We start from the raw sequence: 23,587 nt of genomic DNA on the forward strand, positions 1-23,587 counted from the left end.
TTAATAAATAACGGATTCGACTGTCCCGCTGTCGAAAAACGGACTAATTGATGAATAGTGGGTGGCCTGGATTCGACGTCATGGACCTCACAAAAGTGTTCAATAAATCCTGAAAAAAATTGCGTGGGGTCCCCCGTCCTAAGCATAACCAGCCTCGGGCTCTTTGAGCCGGTCCTGGTTGTAAAAAATACGGGGGGGAAATTGACACAGCCGCAGGGATCTATAGAAAAGTGTCCCCCTGCTGTGACATTATCTCTCTGACTAGTGGAGCCCGGTGCTGGTGGAAAAAATACGGGGGACCCCTACGTCTTTGTCCCCCGTATTTTTTGCACCAGGACCAGGCGCAGAGCCCGGTGCTGGTTGTTAAAATATGGGGGAACCCCTGTCAATTTTTTCCCCGTATTTTTAAAACCAGGACCAGCTCAAAGAGCCCAAAGCTGGTTATGCTTAGGAGCGGGGACCCCTCGCATTTTTTTTCAGGAATTTTAACACTTTCAACACCCCTTCCAACTGAAAAACATGCACTGATCTCCTCATATTATTGTAGTTAGTAGAAAAAAAAAATATATTCTTTTAAAAAATCGATTAAATAATACTTGTGGCTCCTAAATAGACGAACCAAGTAGATAATCCCTTCTAATATAAATAGATATGCTATTAGCAATCAAAAAAGCACCAAAAAAGACATGTTTAAAAAAAAAAAATTATTAGATCACGACATAAAAATGACGCGGAATGAAATTGACGAAATGACTGTCGAAAAGCACTGTTGTCGAATCGACATTCTTCAATTGAATATACTTTTGTCGAAAAGCCGCATTTTAACATTGCAGACATGTCGAATTGAAAAAATGTCGAATTGAAAAAAGTCGAAAAGGAAATAGCAGGTTTTTTGTCGAAAAGTATTTACTGTGTAGTCTATTAAGGTACACAGTCAGCACCAGGTATTTCTGTTATAACTACCTATTGAAGCGCTGTGTGTGTGCTGGCTCCAAGCTCTGTGTTTCTTTGAAGGTACTTAGTGGGGAAACTGTGTCTGACATTTTCCTGTGTGTGTGGGTGTATGCTTTCTCACATAGCCATGTCCAGGGACTCTGTGTCTTATGCTGCAGAGGACATTTCTTCTCCAGAGGAATCCATTCCATGTACACAGGAATGTAATGTCTTGTCTCAAATCCCTATTGCTGAGCCAGAATTGCTGACCTCTATTAAGGGAATGATCTCTCAGATCTCCACTAGGGTAGCTCACACTGAGACTGAAACTCAGGTTTTAAAGAATTCTATGGCAGTTTGGTCAGGTTCTGGTCCTATTCCTTCAAAAACCCTTAGAATTTACCCACAGAAACGTGCACTTGTCCAGATTATGTAAGATGACACGGATACAGACTCTGACACGGCAGACGGTGATGGGGATGTGACCAGGGGGGCGGCATCCCTGGCAAAGGGGGTGCAGCTCATGATTGAGGCCATTAGAGATGTGTTAAACATTACTGACACAACACCTGAGCAAGTTGAGGAGGCTTACTTCACAGACAATAAGAAAGCCTCACTAACCTTCCCTGCGTCTAAAGAATTAAACGCTTTATTTGAAAAATACTGGGAAACCCCGGAGAATAAATTCCAGATCCCCAATAGGGTTCTGGTTGCTTTTCCTTACCCTGAGGAGGATAGAAAGAGATGGAAAACCCCGCCCATAGTTGACGCATCTGTCTCCAGACTGTCAAAAAAGGTGGTTTTACCTGTCCCTGGTTCTACCGCGTTAAAAGAACCGGCCGATTGTAAGATTGACACTACACTCAAATCCATATACACTGCTTCAGGAGTGGTCTTAAGGCCTACTATTGCCTGTGCATGGATTACTTAAGCTATAGTAAAGTGGTCAGGCACGTTACTAGAGGACTTAGGTACAATGGATAGAACTGACATTGAACTGTTTTTACGTAACATACAGGATTCTGCGGGGTTCATGGTGCAGTCCATGAAGGACCTGGGTACACTGAATGCAAGGATATCTTCCATGTCGGTCTCAGCTCGCAGGGGACTCTGGCTATGCCAATGGTCTGCAGACACGGAATCCAGGAGAAGTGTGGAGAAACTACCCTACACAGGTCAGGCATTCTTTGGGGAAGTGTTGGATGCGTGGCTTTCTACGGCAACCGCGGGTAAGTCACCTTTTCTTCCTTCAGCTAAGCCTTCTGCGAAGAAACCCTTCCTCTGCATCTAAGTCCTTTCGGACCACTAAGACAAAAAAAGTCCAAGCCTCCTACCACCTTCTTTAGAGGTGGGCGGGCAAAATCTAAAAAGCCTGCACCTGCAGGTTCCCAGGACCCGAAGCCTACTTCTGGTACCTCAAAATCCTCAGCATAACGGTGGACCACACAGCCTAGAGGACGGGCTGGTGGGGGCGAGACTCAGCCACGTCTGGGTGTCGTCCGGCCTGGATCCCTTAGTACAGGATATTGTGTCCCAGGGGTACAGACTGGAGTTTCAAGAAACCCCGCCTCACCGATTCTTCAAATCAGGCTTACCAGCTTTGCTGACAGACAGGGCTATCCTACAGGAAGCCATCCAAAAATTGGAAAAGGCAAAGGTCATTGTTCCAGTTCCACCTCATTTGCAAAACTTGGGTTACTATTCAAACCTTTTTGTGGTACTGAAACCGAATGGTTCGGTCAGACCGATTTTCAACTTGAAATCACTAAACCCTTATCTAAGGGAGTTCAAGTTCAAAATGGAGTCTCTGAGAGCAGTGATCTCAGGTCTGGAGGAGGTGGAGTTGCTGGTATCCTTGGATATCAAGGATGCGTACCTCCACATTCCGATTTGGCCGCCGCACCAGACTTATCTCAGATTTGCACTGTTAGACAGTCACTATCAGTTTCAGGCACTGCCATTTGGTCTCTACACATCACCAAGGTGATGGCAGAGATGATGGTTCTCCTCCGCAGATGAGGAGTGAACATAATTCCATATCTGGACGATCTGCTGATAAAGGCATCATCCAGGGAGAAGCTGTTGCAGCCCATTGCTCTCACGACTCGTCTGCTCAGGGACCATGGTTGGATCCTGAACCTTCCAAAGTCACATTTGGAGCCAACAAGGAGATTGTCTTTCCTGGGGATGATCCTCGACATGAAAGTGCAGAGGGTGTTTCTACCGGTGGAGAAAGCGTTGGTGATACAAACAATGGTCCGGGATGTCCTGAAGCCAGCCCGGGTATCGATTCATCAGTGCATTCGCCTTCTGGGGAAGATGGTTGCCTTTTACGAGGCTCTACAGTTCGGAATATTTCATGCTCGATCCTTCCAACTGGATCTCCTAGACAAGTGGTCGGGTTCTCATCTACATACAGTATGCACCTGAGGGTATGTCTGTCACTAAAAGCAAGGATTTCACTCCTCTGGTGGCTACAAATGCCTCACCTTCTGGAGGGCCGCAGGTTCGGGATTCAGGACTGGATCCTTCTAACCACGGATGCAAGTCTCCGGGGATAGGGCGCAGTCACTCAAGAGGGAACCTTCCAAGGAAGTTGGTCAAATCTGGAATCCAGTCTTCCAATAAACATTCTGAACTAAGAGCCGTGTACAACGGTCTTCTCCAAGCGACACACCTACTGCGAGATCAGGCCATTCAAGTTCAGTCGGACAATGTGACAACAGTAGCCTACATAAACCGACAGGGCGTAACGAAGAGCAGAGCTGCAATGTCAGAGGTAATAAGAATCCTCTGGGCAAAAAAGCACGCGGTGGCACTGTCAGCAATTTTTTCATTCCGGGAGTGGACAACTGGGAAGCGGACTTCCTAGGCAGACACGATCTCCATCCAGGAGAGTGGGTCCTCCATCCGGAGGTGTTCACGGAGGTGACAGATCTTTGGGGTGTACCTCAAATAGACATGATGGCCTCCCGTCTCAACAAGAAACTTTGGAGGTATTGTTCCAGGTCAAGAGACCCGCAAGCAGTGGCGGTGGACGCCCTGGTAACTCCGTGGGTGTTCCAGTCGGTGTACTTGTTTCCTCCACTTCCACTCATTCCAAGGATTCTAAAGCTCATAAGGAGAACAAGAGTTCAGGCAATGGTGGTCATTCCGAGTTGTTCGCTCGCAAGCTGCTTTTAGCAGCTTTGCACACGCTAAGCCGCCGCCTACTGGGAGTGAATCTTAGCATAGTAAAATTGCGAACGAAAGATTAGCAGAATTGCGAATAGACACTTCTTAGCAGTTTCTGAGTAGCTCCACACTTACTCGGCAACTGCGATCAGTTCAGTCAGTTTCGTTCCTGGTTTGACGTCACAAACACTCCCAGCGTTCGGCCAGACACTCCCCCGTTTCTTCAGACACTCCCGCGTTTTTCCCAGAAACGGCAGCGTTTTTTCACACACACCCATAAAACGTCCAGTTTCCACCCAGAAACACCCACTTCCTGTCAATCACATTACGATCACCAGAACAAAGAAAAAACCTCGTAATGCCATGAGTAATATACCTAACTGCATAGCAAATTTACTTGGCGCAGTGCGAACATTGCGCATGCGCAATTAGCGGAAAATCGCTGCGATGCGAAGAAAATTACCGAGCGAACAACTCGGAATGAGGGCCAATCCTCATTGCTCCGGACTGGCCAAGAAGGGCTTGGTACGCGGATCTTCTGGATCTACTGTTGGAAGATCAGAGGCCTCTTCCTCTTCGGAAGGATCTGCTGCAGCAGGGGCCGTTCGCTTATAAAGACTTACCGCTGCTACGTTTGACGGCATGGAGGTTGAACGCCAGATATTAGCTCGGAAAGGCATTCCGAACAAGGTTATTCCTACCCTGATGGCTAGGAAAGGAGTAACGTCTACACATTACCATCACATTTGGAAACAATATGTATCTTGGTGTAAATCCAAGAAGTTTCCTACAGTGGAGTTTCAACTGAGACGGTTTCTCCTCTTCCTGCAAGCAGATGTGGATATGGGCCTGAGGTTGGGATCCGTGAAGGTCCAGATTTCGGCCTTATCCATTTTCTTCCAGAAACAGCTGGCTTCCCTCCCTGGGGTTCAGACTTTCTTGAAAGGGGTTCTGCATATCCAGCCTCCCTTTGTGCCGCCTATGGCACCCTGGGACCTTAACATGGTGTTACAGTTCCTCCAATCGGATTGGTTCGAGCCTCTACAGGAGGTTGAGGTCAAGTTTCTCATGTTGAAGGCTGTCACTTTGTTGGCCTTAGCTTCTGCTAGACGTGTATCGGAGTTGGGAGGCTTTGTCTTGTAAAAGCCCCTACTTGGACTTCCATGAAGATAGAGCTGAGCTCCGGACATGTCAGCAGTTCCTTCCGAAGTATGTGTCGGCATTTCATATCAACCAACCTATTGTGGTACCAGTTGCTACTGACTCCGCAATGTCATCAAAGTCCTTGGATATTGTAAGGGCTCTGGAAATCTATGTGAAGAGGACTGCTCGTCACAGAAAATCAGACTCTCTGTTTGTCCTGTATGATCCCAAGAAACTTGGGTATCCTGCTTCTAAGCAGACAATCTCACGCTGGATCAGGTTCACTATTCAGCATGCGTATTCTACGGCAGGATTGCCGTGTCCAAAATCTGTTAAGGCCCATTCTACTCGTAAGGTGGGTTTTTCCTGGGCGGCTGCCCGGGGTGTCTCGGCTTTACAGCTTTGCTGAGCGGCTACTTGGTCTGGGTCGAACAAGTTCTACAAGTTCGATACTTTGGCCTCTGAGGACCTAAAGTTTGGTCAATCAGTTCTGCAGGAGCCTTCGCGCTCTCCCTCCCATTCTGGGAGTTTTGGTACATCCCCATGGTACTAATGTGGACCCCAGCATCCTCTAGGACGTAAGAGAATATAGGATTTCTGCTGCGGGGTACACTGGGCTCCACAAGGATTGGACAATGGGGTGTAGAGTAGGATCTTGATCCGAGGCACCAACAGGCTCAAAGCTTTGACTGTTCCCAGAATGCACAGCGCCGCCTCCTATATCACCCCGCCTCCCAGCACAGGAGCTCAGTTTTGTAAGTTGGTGCTGCAGTAAGCAGGCACTTAACAGAGGGGCTGCTCCAAGCAGCCCTAAGAAAAGCTTTTTATGAGGTAAAAAGTGAAGACTTCAAGGGCAGTAGCGGTGGTAAATGTCTTGTGACATTCACTGCTGCAGCTCCAGCTCTCCCCAGCGGTGCTGTACACTCCCGAGCCCTGGTTGCCGGGTACCTACAGCGGAGGCTCCGGTTTTCTTCACGTTAGACACACACGGCTGGGGCTCTCCAGGATCGCGTGGCCGCCCTTCGGGAGGTGGTAAGTGGGTCCCGCTTGCGGGACCCGGTCTTTATCGCGATCTGGCGCGGTCAGTGAGAGGCGGGCCGCGCGCTGGCGGTGGATACAGGCGATCCCACTAGATCACCAGAGCATGGGCGCAGGTCAGGTTTTCTCTCTAAACCAATTCTTATATCGCCCACAGTACCCGGTGGTTTTGCCAGCAGAGGGGATAAGGCTTAGACCTGAAGCCCCTCCCCCAGCCCCAGGGCACCATTTCTAGCAAGTGTTCCCACCCTGGAGCTGCATATCTGTCTTTTCCTCACTCCCAGTCAGTGTCTGCGGCGCCATTATCCCTCAGCTCACTGTTCCTGGGACTGCTTGGGCAAATCCTCCTATGTAAAGCCGCCTGGTTGTCAGAGCTGTGCCTTTACATGACACTTTTTTTTTTTTTTAAATAGAGTTTATTTATTCAAAAAAGGATCACCAATACAGACATATCAATAGACATGGGAAATCGAATAATTCAGTACAGGCAATGAAGCAGTTTATAGCATACGTGATAAATTACGTCACATGTACAATTTTACCCATACTATTACTAAGCTCACGGTGCAAAGAAAATGTCTAATGTCTGTAAACAGGTCATAACTCACATATTAAACATTTTTAATTTTCTCCCCAGTTATTTACCAATTACAACTCCAACTGGTAGGCCGTAACATAGCCTACAGAAATTTCTAGAACATAAAAAAATAAAAAATAAAGAAAGAAAGAGAGAGAAAAAAGAAAAAACATCAGGGAGCAGTATTACAATACAATAGGTGAGGTATATAAAGTATTCTACCTGCCTTTTAGACAGTGATAGTTAAGAAAGAGTGCACTTAGTCAGGGTTTTATAGTACAATTACCCTGTGATATACATCCAGTTCTTACTGTGTACTGTTATATCTATTGTTATATAACTGTGTAAGCTAGTCCAGTGCAGTATTATTGTCAGTAATAACCTCTGCATTGTACAAACTGTGACTTTCTGTGTGTGCATTTGATAGCTGAGTGGTGTCCATTTTGTGTCTTTCACTCAACCTGCTATCCCTATATTCCATAACCTGAGGGGGCTTGGTGCGTCAGGTGTTATCTGATATAGGATTTTCACAAAGATATACTGTATTACGTATTTTTCTCTGTGATTTAGTCACCATATCTCTCCTTTATCTCTGCTAGTGCTGACTACACTTAGCAGCGGTTTGGGTTCAGATGTATAGTGCTGCTGATAATTGTACTGTGTTAACCTCATACTGCAAGTTATATCGTGTCTGCTTCTGAGGGTAACGGTTCTGGGGCTGAACACACTGCCGGTGTTGCTGACGCCACAGGGCCATATGAGGAGAATATAGCAGCTGTGGGCTCTGGTTCTGGGGGCTCCTTGCCCCCCAGTGGGACTGTGGCAACGGAGGCACATACTGACCCACCGTGGGCCGCTTTTTTCACGCTTCTGCATACGCTAGTTCATAAACTAACTCCCCCTATGGGACCCCCAATGCCCGTACAACCGTATGTGGTCCCTGCAGCTAACCCGCCGTGGGCGGACGATTTATCTGCTCAATTAAAGAAGTTGAACCAGTCCTTGACTACTAAAAAGTCTGACCAACACTCGCCTAAGTCCAAGAGGTCCTCTAAACGAGCGCTTATCTCCTCACAATCCACTGCTGTCACTGACACCGAAGACGGCACATTTACTGACCCCTCAGGTCCTGACTCAGATAAGGCTGATGGGGAGGGTAGTTCACATGTGGATGTTCCTGATCTTTTGGAGGCTATTAAGTTAATTCTGCAGATTACGGATGATCCCGAGCCATCCGTCCCTCCTAAGAAACCAGATAGGTTCAAGCGTCAGAAGGTGGTTAAGCAAGTTTTACCTCACTCTGACCACCTGGTGGATATACGTCAGGAACCCTGGGAAAACCCGGGTACGAAGTTTGTGCCTCAAAAGAAGATGCTGGCTCGCTATCACCTCGTGCCAGAGCTGTCTAAAAATTGGGAAATGCCTTCTCCCGTAGACTCACATGTGGCTAGGATGGTGGTTTCCTCAGCTCTACCTGTCACTACCGTCACGTCTCTAAAAGAGCCTATGGATAAACGTGTGGAGGGTTGTCTGAAAGCGATTTACACCCTCACGGGTGCTGCACAAAGGCCCACTATTGCAGCTACATGGGCTGCAGAGGCTATTGAAGCATGGGCCTTTGAGTTAGAAGCTAAAATCTCTTCTGACCATGCTAGACAATGCTTGTCATATATTGTCACAGCTTCTCGATATATTAAAGAGGCGGCTTCTGATGCCGGTATCCTAGCAGACAAGGCCTCTACTACGTCAGTCCTGGCTCGCAGGATATTGTGGCTGAGATCCTGGTCTGTGGATCTGGACTCTAGAAAAACCCTGGAGGTACTCCCTTTCAAGGGAGATATTCTGTTTGGGGAGGACTTAAATAAGATTGTGGCTGACTTGGCTACTGCTAAAACTGCCTGTCTGCCTAATACCGCTCCTTCTGTGTCGAAGGTTAAAGGTACGTCCTTTCGCCCCTTTCGTCCTTCAGGTAAAGCAAAAGGTCAGGCGTACCATAAGCAGGCCCGCACTTCCAAACCTGGTAAGCCGAAGCCCAAAAGAGCCTGGGCTGCCCGTCAGCCAGCTGCCAAGACCGATAAGCCTGCCGCATGACGGGGCGGGCCTCCCCCTGGGGGATCCCAGGGTGGGGGGCCGGCTTCTAGGGTATACCCAGGAATGGTTGAAGACCACTTCAGATGCCTGGGTATGGGAAGTCGTCACTCGAGGTTACGCCATAGCCTTCAAATACCGACCCCCTCTTCGATTTTGCCAGACAGACGTCCCTTTGGACCAGACAAAGGCAAAAACTCTTCACTCGGTGGTACAGACCCTCCTGGATACAGGAGTCGTAGTACAGGTGCCTCTTGCTCAGAGGGGCCGGGGGTACTATTCTCTGCTGTTTCTAGTCCCGAAACCGAATCGGTCCTCCCGGCCCATTCTCAACCTCAAGGCATTGAACAGGTTTGTGAAGGTTTCCAAGTTCCGTATGGAAACCCTTCGCTCTATAGTTCTGGCCTTGGAACCTGGGGACTACATGGTCTCCCTGGACATATAGGATGCTTACCTGCATATTCCTATAGCAGTGTCACATCAACAATACCTGAGGTTCACTATTGGCAACCTACATTACCTGTTTCGGGTGTTACCTTTTGGTTTAACAACGGCTCCGCGAGTCTTCACCAAAGTTATGGCGGTGATGACGGTGGTACTCCGCCGTCAAGGGGTCAGGATACTGCCGTATCTGGACGACTTGTTAATCCTGGCAAATTCCCCAGATCTTCTCCTGCGTCATCTGGATATGACTGTCCGGTTTCTACAAGCCCACGGGTGGCTCATCAACTGGAAGAAATCCTCCCTGGTCCCTGCTCAGAGCATGGTGCACCTGGGAGCGTTGTTGGACACTCACAACCAGAGGTTGTTCTTGTCTCAGGAGAAAGTCCTGAAGATTCAGTACAGTATTCGTTGCTTCCTTTCTCGTCCGCAAGTATCGATACATTCGGCAATGCAGGTGCTGGGCCTAATGGTATCAGCATTCGACATGGTGGAGTATGCTCAATTCCATTCTCGCCCCCTCCAGAGGCTGATTCTGGCCAAGTGGGACGGCCTGCCTCACTGGATCAGATCTCAAATAATCCTCTTGACTCCGGAGGTCCGTCTGTCGCTACACTGGTGGCTCCGGGACCAACAATTGTGCAGGGGTCGTCCCTTCTGGATATCCAACTGGGTCCTGTTGACAACAGATGCCAGTCTAAGAGGTTGGGGCGCGGTGCTGGAGCAACACTCCCTTCAGGGTCGGTGGACCAAGGAGGAATCTCTCCTCTCGATCAACATTCTGGAATTGTGGGCGGTCTTCAATGCGTTGAACCTGGCACAGCATTTAATTCAGAACCGTCCTGTTCAAGTACAGTCGGAAAAACGCCACCACAGTGGCTTACATAAATCATCAAGGCGGCACTCGAAGCCATTTGGCAATGAAGGAAGTCTCACGGATTCTACGTTGGGCGGAACGCCATCTACCGGCCATATCGGCAATATTCATTCCGGGAGTCCTGAATTGGGAAGCGGACTTTCTCAGTCGTCAGGACGTGCATGCCGGCGACTGGGGCCTCCATCCAGAAGTGTTTCAACTCCTTGTGGAAAAGTTGGGCCTTCCAGATGTGGATCTGATGGCGTCTCGACACAATCACAAGGTTTCGGTCTTCGGAGCAAGGACAAGGGATCCTCAAGCAGCATTCGTGGATGCGCTGGCGGTGCCGTGGAGGTTTCGGCTGCCGTATGTGTTCCCTCCGGTGTCACTCCTGCCCAGGGTAATTCGGAAGTTCAAGCAAGAAAAAGGAAATCTGCTTCTCATAGCTCCAGCGTGGCCCAGACGGCACTGGTTCTCAGACCTGCAGGGCCTATCGTCCGAGCGTCCAATTCTACTTCCACAACGCCCAGACCTTCTCATTCAGGGCCCTTGTGTCTTCCAGGACCTAGCCCGGCTATCTTTGACGGCGTGGCTCTTGAAGCTTCCGTCTTGAGGGCTAAGGGTTTTTCTGAAGGGGTCATTAAAACTATGTTGCGGGCCCGGCAACCGGCTTCTGTTCGGATTTATCATAGGGTCTAGCATTCCTACTTTGTTTGGTGTGCATCTAACAATTATGACGCTTCCAAGTTTAGTACAGCCAAACTTTTGGCTTTTCTGCAGCAAGGCCTGGATTTAGGCCTGCGTCTGGCCTCCCTTAAGGTTCATATTTCTGCCTTGTCGGTTCTGGTTTCAGAGAAAAATTGCGATTTTACCTGATGTTCATACTTTCACTCAGGGTGTGTTGCGTATCCAACCTCCCTATGTCCCGCCTGTGGCTCCTTGGGACTTGTCGGTGGTTTTGGGGGCGTTGCAGGAGCCATCATTTGAACCTCTTGGTTCAGCTGACCTTAAGTGGCTTTCCCTTAAGGTGGTGTTCTTACTGGCTATTGCCTCTGCTAGAAGAGTATCGGATCTGGGTGCCTTGTCTTGTAGTTCCTCATATCTGATTTTTCACCGTGACAGGGCGGTTCTTAGGACTCGTCCCGGATATTTACCTAAGGTGGTTTCTTCGTTCCACCTTAATAAGGAGATTGTGGTTCCGGCCTTTGTCTCTCCTGATTTGTCTCCCAAAGAGCGGTCTTTGGATGTGGTACGGGCTCTCCGTATCTATGTGAAGAGAACTGCTTCTATTCGAAAATCTGATTCTCTCTTTGTTTTGTTTGGATTTCACAAACGTGGCTGGCCTGCTCATAAGCAAACTCTGGCCAGATGGATTAGAATGGTGATTGCAGATGCTTATGTGAGGGCTGGTCTGTCAGCTCCTGCTCACATTACGGCCCATTCTACTCGGTCTGTTGGACCTTCTTGGGCGGCCCAACGTGGTGCGACCCTTGATCAATTGTGCAAGGCGGCTACGTGGTCCTCAGGGAACACGTTCATAAGGTTCTATGCCTTCAATACTGCCGCTTCCCAGGATGCTTCCTTTGGACGCCGGGTTCTTGTGCCCGCTACAGTGCGTCCCCTCCCATAAGGAACTGCTTTAGGACATCCCTATTGTCCAATCCTTGTGGAGCCCAGTGTACCCCGCAGCAGAAGACGAGTTTTATGGTAAGAACTTACCTTTGTTAAAACTCTTTCTGCGAGGTCCACTGGGCTCCACAAGGCGCCCACCCTGACGCACTTAGCTTCTTTGGGTTGGTTTGGCATTAGCCGCTGACACTTCTCCTGTCGTGAGAGTGTGGTGTATGTGGCTACTAACCGTTGTCGTCTCTTTTCCTGCTACTGCATTGGGCTGGTTAACTAAAAACTGAGCTCCTGTGCTGGGAGGCGGGGTGATATAGGAGGCGGCGCTGTGCATTCTGGGAACAGTCAAAGCTTTGAGCCTGTTGGTGCCTCGGATCAAGATCCTACTCTACACCCCATTGTCCAATCCTTGTGGAGCCCAGTGTACCTCTCAGAAAGAGTTTTAACAAAGGTAAGTTCTTACCATAAAACTCGTTTTTAATTACCTACGGGTAAATCCTTTTCTCGTAGTCCGTAGAGGATGCTGGGCGCCCGCCCAGCGCTTCGTTATCCTGCAGTGGTTACTTGGTTCAGTACTGCTTTGTTCTTAAGTACTGCATTATTACTTGGTTCAGTAATGTCTCCCATGATTATGACCTCTTCCTTTAAAGCCATTTAGTGATATCCAGCAATAGATTCCTTTTCAGTTCCTGCCCCAGGCCTGGTAGTCTATACAGTGCAAATGGTGTCCTTCTCCCCGGTTTCTATGGTCACCCAGATGGCCTCAATTTTTTCTTAAATATTTTGTATTAAAATAGTATTTATGCTTTTTTTCACATACATTGCTACCTCTTTGATTCTTCCCATTCTGTATTTCCTAAATAAATTGTATACTTTTATACCTACTGTATGTCCCAATCATGATGACTCTGTAATAGCCACAATAAAGCTCTTACCATTTGCACACACAGCCCTAAGAATTCTGTTTGTGCATCTGTTATTCCTAGCCATGTTCAGACACTACATAACAAAATGCCAGGTCTGAGGTTTAAATACCTATTTGTTGATGATGTTCAATGTTTGTTTGTTTGTTTGTTTGTTTTTTTACTGTTCAGAAATCACACTTTGGGGGTGATTCAGAGTAGATCGTAGCTGTGCTAAATTTAGCACAGCTACGATCAGGCACACGGACATGCGGGTGGGCGCCCAGCACAGGGCTAGTCCGCCCCGCATGTCAGTCCCTGCCCCGTCGCAGAAGTACAAAAGCAATGATGCTTTTGTACTTCAGGAGTAGCTCCCTGGCCAGCGCAGCTCCTGCGCGCTGGTCAGGAGCTACTCGTCGCTGCCCAGGTCGCATCAGCTGCATGTGACGTCATGCAGCTGCTGCGGGTCGCCCCCGGCACGGTTCCACCACGCCTGCGTTGGCCGGACCGCACCCCTTAAACGACTGCTTAACGCCGCCCTCCCGCCCAGCGACCGCCTCTGCCTGTCAATCAGGCAGAGGCAATCGCTAGCTAAAGACAGTCGTCGGCTGTCTGGCATGCGCATGTGCAGTACAGGCCTGATCGCTGCTGTGCGATTATGCACAGCACCGATCAGGTCTGAATTATCCCCTTTGTTCTTTACAACACGGCAGCACCTCACTAAATCTGAAGATATAGTAAGTATATTTAAGACAGGCTACACCCTGACCACAGATGGCCAAATGTTCAAAGGATGAATTAGTTCTGTGTTTGAGTAAACACCAGGCAGCATGCAACAATAAACCATGATACACTAAACAACTTCCTCACACAGGCAGTACTAATTACAAGAAAGCCATTACATCAAACACTTTAAAACCATGCATTTGTTTGCATGAAAGAGAAAGAATAATGCAGTTGACTTTTCATGGTTCAAAAACACAGATGATATACATGAGTTGCAGAGTAGATTTTGCAGCATGAGGTATGAATTACATACCTTTGTGGAAATATGTAGTCCATCTGTAGTGTTTTTTTTTTTTGTTTGTTTGTAGTATGTTTCCCTTCAGTTTAATGTCAGTACAACGCTAATATTATGATTATGATAACACTTTTTTGTTAGCACTAATATGTAAGCGTTAACAGCCAAGTTCTACAGCTTTACAAGGCCTAACAGCCTTACAATGATCTTCAAATAGAGTCGATTATAAAGATCGCGTTTGATTGGGATGCGGTCAACATCCCGCTGGACGGGATCCCGGCGGTCGAAATACCGACGCCGGAATCCCGACCGCCACAATCCCAACATATCCTCCCTCCGTGGGTGTCCACGACACCCACAGAGGGAGAATATAATAGTGTGGCGAGCGAAGCGAGCCCGCAAGGGGCTGCGTTCCGCTCGCCACCCCTGTCGGGATTGTGTGGTTGGGATTCCGGCGTCGGTATTTCGACCCCTGGGATCCCGTCCAGCGGGATTACGTACTGATCCCGTTTGATTATCTCAGTATAGTCTGGAATTTTCATCATTAGCTGATATTAATAAATACATTAAAAAAATCAAACATACTGTATAATCAATCATAAAATTGGTGTGGACTCTAATTTGTTTTTAACTTATTAAATGCAGAATGTTATTCTAAGGGGTATATTTACTAAAGGTCGTTATTGACCAGTTTAGATTTAAATCTATCTTAAACAATGTTGGGTTGCCAGGGTTAAAACATACATTTACTAGCAGATTATTTTTTATATTCATTTTTAAATGTTAGTAAATGTGTGTTTTAACCTTGGAAGCCCAACATCGATTAAGATCAATTTAAATCTATCTGAAATCGATCAAAATCGACCTTTAAATATACTACTAAGTATTATTTGCATTAACGTTAATGGAGAATGCAGATTATCTGAAATCCTCATTTTTCCTCATGTGCTTCTGGCTTCTGACACTTATCCTCCTTTTTGTCTCTTTCTGATAGTGATATTATATTCCAAAAATATTGTGCAGCGTAATTGTTCATTTTGTCATGTTTCTCCAGTGGCAAGATGTTTTGGATATTATTGCAAAAGCTCTGCAAGACAATGACTTGGTGTTCTCCCAAATCAATGGTATTCAGAAGTTTCAGGTACAGAATAGTGTTATGTTCAATAAATCTTTATTGACACTGAGTATTTATCTGACCGTTATGGCATGGAGATTCTGCTTGTACCTCCAAAGGCTGCAAACAGAATGTGCCTTCTGAAGGGTATGCAGTCTCTAAGTCGACAGTGTCTAGGTCGACCACTATTGGTCGACAGTAACTAGGTCGACAGGGTCTCTATGTTGACATGTTCTAGGTTGACAGGTCAAAATGTCGACATGCGTTTTTTCACTTTTTTTTTACTTATTCATACTTTACGATCCACATGGACTACGATTGGGAACCGTGCCCGAAGCATGGCGAGCGAAGCGGTGCACTAATTGGGGTTCCCGGTCACTGTACGGCGAAAACGACACCAAAAAGATTAAAAAAAACTCATGTCAACCCAGACCATGTCGACCTAGAATCCCTGTCGACCTAGTTATTGTCGACCAATAGTGGTCGACCTAGACACTTCGACCTTCAATATCACACCCCTTCTGAAGTTAGCATATAGAAGTTGCCGATACCGTGTGCCAACTGCTTCTGTGCATAATTGGATCTGCTTATTAGAATGTGTGTACACATTGGCCTGATTCAGAGATGGACACAATGTTGATGTTTTGCTCTGGAGTAATTTTTTGCCATTGCACATACGTATAAGTCACACTGAGCATGTGAGGATTATTTTTTGCAAAGTGAGTGACAGACGGAGCATTTGTGGGAGGTATCGGGGGGAATGGTGACTCAAACGCAGGTGTGTCGTGACCAATTCTGGGGTGTGTCACATTTTGCAACTGCGATCCTGTATGCAGTAAACATGGCTCTGGTGTTAATGATTGACAGTTGTGCATTCGATTTCTGCTTCATTGTACACAAGAGGCGTATCTGAGACGCCTACAGTGGCCACTGCCTACTGGATTGCAGCTGTTGCGCTATTTGTGTACATCTCTGACTCAGGTCCAGTGTTAAGAGTTATTTAAATATCTTCCTATTAAAAAAATGTTGCTTGTACTGAATGTAGCATTATAGCTTAGTGGAAGATGCCACATGGAAGGAGATCATCTTATTTTTGTTACTAATGCTGGTCATACACTATACAATTATCTGGCAGATAATCTGCCAGATCTGGCTGGCTAAAATACAAATCTGGTAAAGGATGAGGCCAAATGACAATCGACCATTTGCTCCCATCACTGGAAAATGGTCAAAACCTGTCCGTGCTTTAACCAATTTGTATCAACGACAGTTTTTGTCTGTTTTCTAGTGTTTGGGAGCAAATGGTTGATTGTCATTTGCTCTCATTCTTTACCAGATTTTTATTCCAACCAGCTAGATCTGGCAGGTAATTGTATAGTGTATGCCCAACTTTAAAGAAGCACAAAAATGTTTTAAAAACCTTTTCATTAAATTTTTTAGCACTTTTTATCTGCTGTAAAAATGTTACTTGTAAGCTATTCAGTTGCTTTTCAAAGCTTGTTTGTAATGTCAATGTTTTATATTGACTTCTATATTGTTCATAAAAATCACACAACAGTATATAGTGCTAAACATCAAACAGCGTACTCGATGCCTTGGTATCTATACAGGTGCTGTCTGCTACCTGACTAGTTTTGCTCATATAACAGCATCCTCCGGCCCAATGTGACAGCGAAACGAGTCAGAAAGAGGACAACATCCCATTTCTTTCTAAAGGGTGTAGTAGGATATGCCAGCGGCTGGGCTCCCGGCGACCAGCATACCGGCGCCGGAAGCCTGACCGCCGGCATACCGACAGCGTGGTGAGCGCAAATTAGCCCCTTGCGGGCACGGTGGAGTGCTACGCGGGCACGGTGGCGTGCTACGCGTGCCACGCTATCTATTCTCCCTCCAGGGAGGTCGTGGACCCCCAAGAGGGAGAAAAAGTGTCGGTATGCCGGCTGTCGGGATTCCAGCGCCGGTATACTGTGCGCCGGGATCCCGACAGCTGGCATCCTGAAGACCACCCCTTTCTAAAGACTAGTCTTCAATCACTCTGGTCGTTTATCCGCACACCCCAGTGTTCTACAATTGGCAAATCCTTCACAACAGAGAGCAGATATTGGGAGATTCAGACTCTACTGAACTGGCTCCTAACCAAAAGCCTGAAACAATAATCTAAAATATTTGTCCATTGGTGACATATGGATAAACTGTTTTCACAGCAGCACTAAATCTCCACAGTGTATATACCTTTAATCTATGGAAGCTAACACAGCTTTTATTACTATCTGAATATATACACCCAGGGACACTAAGGGGTAGATTTAACAACCAGTGATATTCTAGTTATCACTCATTACTAATCTTAAATGTTGCTCCAACCATGTGATGGGAGCTGCTGATTGGTTGGAGCACCATTTAAGATTAGTAGTGAGTGATCAGTAAAATATCACTCGTTGTTAAATCTGCCCTTTAGTGCTGCTATTTCTCCTAATACCAACGGGGAAGTAAATGTGTTGCTTCAGATCATTTATACTTACAGATATTCTCAAACATTTTTTGCATTTATGATTTTTTTTCCTTGTTTCACTTTCTGTAAATGTAACAATCTGAAGAAAGACATCACAGCAGCTGTTGCGAGTGTTGACGAAGACATGCTCCAGTGTGTTTGGAATGAACTGGGTTATCGAATTGATATCTGTCATGTGACAAAAGGCTCACACATAGAATATTTGTAACTTAGAGAGAAACTTACAGACATATACTACATATCCACTTAATGTTTGGTTTATATAAAACATTGAAAGTGTCTATTTCTTGTAGACTCAAAATTGAAAATATAATTTTTATTACTGTGGTAACAGCAAATAATTTCAGATTTCTGTTTACATTTCTTTTTATTTTTTTTCAGGAAAATCTTTCAGCATTTAAGTATGATCCCAAGATCAACATTTTGCTACTTCCACTGCACACTGGATCCAATGGACTCAACATCATTGAGGCTACTCATGTATTACTGGTAGAACCTATTCTGAATCCAGCACATGAACTGCAGGCAATAGGTCGTGTTCACAGAATTGGCCAGAAGAAGTAAGTTTTTGGGTTTTATTTATTTTGCTTTTTATTTATGTGGGAGCCCTTGATTTTGTAAAATTGGTAATTTTGCAGTGAGTGTTCAGTGAATTTCAATACAATGTGACTAGAGGCAAACTCTCCAGAAATCCACCAGAATCACTTTCCACTGGATACAAGTCGCCAACTGGATTTTTGCTGTATGCCTGTAGTCCGCCCCAAAATTTTTGTATATGAGGGCAATGCCAGAAGCAATGCATAATGTCAGCCACCGGTGCGGAGCATTTGATGCACGCTGCAGACTCAGAGAGGCCCATCAAGTGACCTTGTTTCGGGGAAATGTAAGCCCTGTGCAAAATCTTGTACGACATTTCCTGGTATATACTCGCCGGAATAAGCTTCAAAGATAAGTTAAAAGAGTCCAACACTTCTTCCGGGGACATAGAGGGAGTTGAGATGACCATTTTTCAAGCTGTAAAAGGTCAACAGAGGGGACGATGTCTGTGCGGATTCGGGTGTAAATAGTCGAGATGGAATATGTGCCGGAATGCATAAGCGTGTCTAGGGCGTTAAGGACATCATTTTTATCAAGTCGTGTCAAGACCGATCGGATATAGTGAGAGGCCTGGAAGAAGTAGAACCTCTGGCTAGGGCTAATGTTATATTTGTCTATGGCCTCAGTGAAAGTGAGTGGCTCGTGTAGGGAGTTAAGGAGATCACGAAGATGTGTGATACCCGCCAAGTGCCAGCTATTAAAAGGAAAGGAAGCATGTCCATTGTGGAAGTCTAGGTTTCCCAGAAAAGGGAGAAACGGAGAGTGAAGGCCGTGTATATTTAGTAATTTCCTAGATCTCTTCCAAGCCAGGATAGCAGAGGTTAAGAGGGTATTATCTAAATGAGGCTCCTTCAGAGTGGTGTTACTGGCGTGCAAGATGTAGCTAAGGGATAGAGGGGCGCACAGTTGAGAGTCTAGCAGTGAGTCGGTGAAGATGTTCCTGGCACTGAGCCATTCCATGGCTATGCGAAGGAGGCAGGTCCTATTGTACCTATTGATTGGGATAGTTTGAGAAAACTTATCCGGGGCCGTTTATTGGCCCAAATAAACTTGGATATATGTGAGTTGAGAAGGGATAAGACCGATTTTGTGAGCAAGATGGGGACCATCTGAAGCACATAGAGCGATTTGGGAAAGCTTGCCATTTTGACGAGATTGCAGCGTCCTAAAAGGTTGAGGGGAAGATTTTGCCAGAGACCAAGCTCAGTCTGAATTTTGGTGAGAATAGGTTGGACATTGTGAGAGTAGAGGAGGGAGGGGTCTGCGGGTAATTGAATCCCAAGGTAAGTGAGGTGGGTGGGGTCCATCGAAACGGAAAGGGGGGATTCCAGCCTACAGTAGCTTGTCGAAATATGGCTAGAGCTTCCGATTTGTCAAAATTAATCGAGTAGCCCGCAAAGGAAGAAAAGCAGTTTATAGCTTCCTGTAGTACCGGGATGGACTGTTTAGGATTTGAAGTGAGAAGGAGGATGTCGTCCGTGAACGCTATAATTTTTAGTTCCTGAGTGCCTATTAGAATACCTTTAAAACTATTCAAGTTTACAATGTATCGTATAAAGGGTTCTAGGGCTAAATTGAAAAGGAGGGGAAAGAGGGCATCCCTGTCTAGTTCCTCTCTCAAGAGTAAAGGGGGCGGAGGAGACATTGTTTACCAACACCTGCGCGGTGAGGTTAGTATAGAGGGAGTTGACAAGACCACAAAATTTATCTCCAAAGTGTTGATGGCGTAAGACCCGATCAAGGTGAGGCCAAGCGATCTTATCAAAGGCCTTTTCTGCATCAAGATTAATCAAGATGTTATCAACTAAATTGTTGGAGCGAGAATAGGTGATGGCGGCCAGGGCTGCCCTGATGCCCTTAACCAACTGTCTATTTGTAAGGAAGCCTAATTGGGCCGGTGATATGAATCGAGAGAGACAAAGTTGTAGGCAAATGGCCATTAATTTAGTCAGAATTTTGAAGTCTTGGTTCAGGAGGGATATTGGCCTGTAGGAACCAGGGAGGGAGGGATCTTTGCCAGGCTTCGCTATAACAATTATCTTAGCTTTATTAAACCTAATCAGAGTTTGTTTAGAAGAGAGGATGTGGTTGTAGAGGGATGTGAGTGTGGGTGCGAGATCATCACGCATCATCTTGTAGAATTCTGCACTAAAGCCATCAGGGCCAGGACTCTTGTTGTTGGGCAAGCTCTTGATAGTATCTATAACCTCCTCGGCGGTGATTGGGCTATCCAGTAGTTCCCTTTCTTCCCGGGAAAGGACCAGGAAGGTCAGCAGCTTCAAGAAAGGAGTAGTTAGCAGCGGGGTTATCAGGGCCTTTGGTGTATAGGGAGCGATAAAAGCGCATGAATTCAGTGCAAATAGATTCAGGGTCTGAAGTCAATTCACCCAAGACAGCGATGGTATTAATCCAAGTGCGTGATATGAGTCCCTTAATCAAGTTAGCTAACAATCTACCTAACTTATTACCCCATCTATGAAACCTATTCCTTTGATAATCATAAGAGAGCTGGGCTCGTTCAGTAAGGAAAGTGTAGTATATGAGCTTCGCGGAGAGATACGCTTCTTTGTGGGCTGGAGTGTCGTGTCGTTTATAATTCCGATATGAGGAGGTCAGTGACGTGCTCAAAGCCTGCAGCTGCGAGGAAAATTTTTTCCTCTTGGAGTGTGTGTAGGACATGACATGTCCTCTCAGGACCAACTTAGCTGCTCCCCAAAATATAGGGGAGTTCAGTGACTGGTCGGTATTGTCCAGGGTATAATTGAGCCAAGATTGTTTGAGGTGGAGGAGAAAGTCAGTGGAGTGGCGGAGGTATGCAGGGAAGCGCCAGCTTGGGGTGGTGCAAGAAGGTAGGGTCAGTCGAATCAAAGGAAATGATCTATCAAATATGATAAATAGATCGGGCGCTTGTAGGTGCTGTTGCTCAAACAGCTGCTGCTATAGGAATTGGGTTAGTCACCCCCAATATATACACAACAAAGGAAAAGAACAATTAGCAGCGCTGATGGATGTATATAAAATATAATAGAAGGATTGGGTGCTGATATAAAATAATTTAATCAAATTTGATCATTAACACAATAAAAACACAATAAATATAAAATAAATTATATAGTACTTAGAAATATTTGCTAAAAAATTGAGGGGTCACAATGGTACTGCCTACTAATAGTGTAGTCCGTTCCCAATTCATATAGACTGGATAGTGCTAAATGGATGAACTACCCTGGACTGACAGCGCAGTCTCTGGATGATGTTTAATTACCACAATTTTGCCGCTGGAGGAATTATGGTCCCTTCAAGTTGTTTATTATGGGTCCTCACTGCATCGCGGTGTCTCCTTAGTTTCCAAGGAGTGGTGGTGGTTCAATTGGGTAGAATGTTCAGAAGGTCCAAATGATAGGCACAATGTCCAGTCCTGGTCCGGATACACGTGGCAGCAAATTTCCAATAGGTGATAGCCCCCAATAACTTGGTTCCTGACGCGTTTCGCTGCAGGTCCTGCAGCTTTTTCAAAGGTGGTTTGTATGGGTGAGGAGACAGGGTTTATATACTGTGTCTAATGATTAGATCAGAAACGGCTGTGCACCCAATCCTTCCTGTTTTACAAATGACAATATAAAACTACTCCAATAAAACAAAAAAATCTAAACCTAGGACAGACTCAATTTCATTTATTATAAAACATGTATTTATCTTTAACGAAAATGATTTTATATTCAAGCTTTGATGCTATTTCAGCTTATCATGAAATTACTTCCGGGTCAGAGATTCTCTATTATACAATTTCCCTTTCTTATATATATCGGGATCAGAGTGTTTCTTAGATCTAGCTTAATATAGTGTAGTCAGCCGTCACTTTTATGTTATGATTCTGTAAAACTAATAACATAATGACGTTAAATATGTTAGGAGAGTAAACATTTTACATTATTGTAGTCACTTCCGGGTTGCGGTTACATCATTTCCGCTTGATGCACCGCAAACCACGGCCTTTCAATAAGTAAAAGAGAGGGTAATCTTCGTCCGTTCGAGCGTAGCTACATATCCGGAACTTCCGGGTGTAGCGTAGTGCGTCATAAAGCGTCATTTCCGGTGAATGAAACGCAAACCGCAATCACTATGGGGAAGTGTCGGATTGTTTCTTATATGCCCCGCTGATAGATATAGTGCAAAAACTCCATTCTTATAGTGCTTTTGGAGCAAGAGTGTTGATCTTATATATATATATATATATATATCACTTTTGAGGGTATTTCTCAACATAAATGACTTTTGATGAATACTGACATTTGTAAAAGGCTACGAAAAACCTTAATAAGCATTGGTTCATTGTATTTACAATTTCTAACGTTAGTACATACATAATTATCTGTTCGTTAGTAAATGCCAAAGACAAATCAACCTAAGATCTACTCAAAAAGGTAACCACTTATCATTAAATCACAGCATTTAATTCTACAGATTCATTAAGGCCGTCTGGAAAGATCGTATTCATTCGGTACATCCAAAATACCTCCTGCTTACATAATTTAATGAATCTGTCCCCACCTCTTGAGGTATGAGGTATAGATTCGAGCCCTACTACTCTTAGACACTTTGGATCTCCATTGTGAGCTACATCATAGTGTTTAGAAACACTATGTGTTTGTATTCTCTTTAGGATGTTCCTCCTATGTTCTAAAAATCTAGTTTTAAGAGGTCTAGTTGTACGACCTATGTATTTTTTCTCACATCCACATATTAACATGTATATGACGTATGTTGTATTGCAGTTAATAAAACTGCCAATTTCGAATGAGGTCTCTTCTATATTATTTGGGGAGATCTTCTTTGTTCGATTTAATATGTGGTTACAAGTTATACATTTATTCATCCCACATTTATGACAGCCCTTTATTCTAGGTTGTTGATAATTTTTTAGCCAATCCCCTTTAGTAGTGACTTCTTCTCCACTTTCTTTGATGACCCTAAGATGACTAGGAGCCAGTATATTTTTTAGAGACTTACTCCTACGAAAAATAAATCTTGGTTCGGAGGTTAATATAGTAGATAATTGGGGATCATGCTTAAGAATCCCAAAGTTTTTAGAAACAATCTTCTTAATTTCTACATGTGACCTATTAAAAGTAGAGATGAATGCTACCTCATCTGTTTCATCACCTTTTCTTTCTTCCCTGGTTTTTATTTTTAGTAATTCGTTCCTATCTTTATTTCTAACTTCTGCAAGGGATGTTCTAATAAGTTCAGCTGGATAACCTCTATTAAGGAATGCCTCCGACATGAATCTTGCTTGATTATCAAAGGAAGTAAGATCCGAGCAATTCCTCCTGAGTCGTAATAATTGGCTCTTTGGAATGCTTTTCTTCCAGGGTATATAATGACTGCTTTTAAAATGTAGATATGAGTCAGTACCCACATCTTTAATGAAATTTGTAGTCGATATTTGATTATCTCTGATCTCGAGGGAAATATCCAGAAAATTAGTCTTGTGAGAGTGAAAAGAATGAGTGAAGGATAAATTATATGGGTTAGAATTTAAGTGAGTGACAAAAGATAAAACTGAAT

General features: G+C 45.2%; 1 protein-coding gene across 3 annotated transcripts in view; it reads left to right on the top strand.

The window, feature by feature from the left end:
- Nucleotides 1-23,587, top strand: part of SHPRH (SNF2 histone linker PHD RING helicase) — a 372,150-nt gene that overhangs the window by 323,904 nt on the left and 24,659 nt on the right. For all 3 annotated transcript variants that reach the window (XM_063917889.1, XM_063917888.1, XM_063917887.1), the window contains 2 exons: nucleotides 14,851-14,937; nucleotides 17,804-17,982. In XM_063917889.1, coding sequence (XP_063773959.1) covers nucleotides 14,851-14,937; nucleotides 17,804-17,982 — 266 coding nt within the window. The remainder of the gene's footprint in view (nucleotides 1-14,850; nucleotides 14,938-17,803; nucleotides 17,983-23,587) is intronic.

Source organism: Pseudophryne corroboree, chromosome 4, assembly GCF_028390025.1.
Source record: "Pseudophryne corroboree isolate aPseCor3 chromosome 4, aPseCor3.hap2, whole genome shotgun sequence".
Lineage (NCBI taxonomy): Eukaryota > Metazoa > Chordata > Amphibia > Anura > Myobatrachidae > Pseudophryne > Pseudophryne corroboree.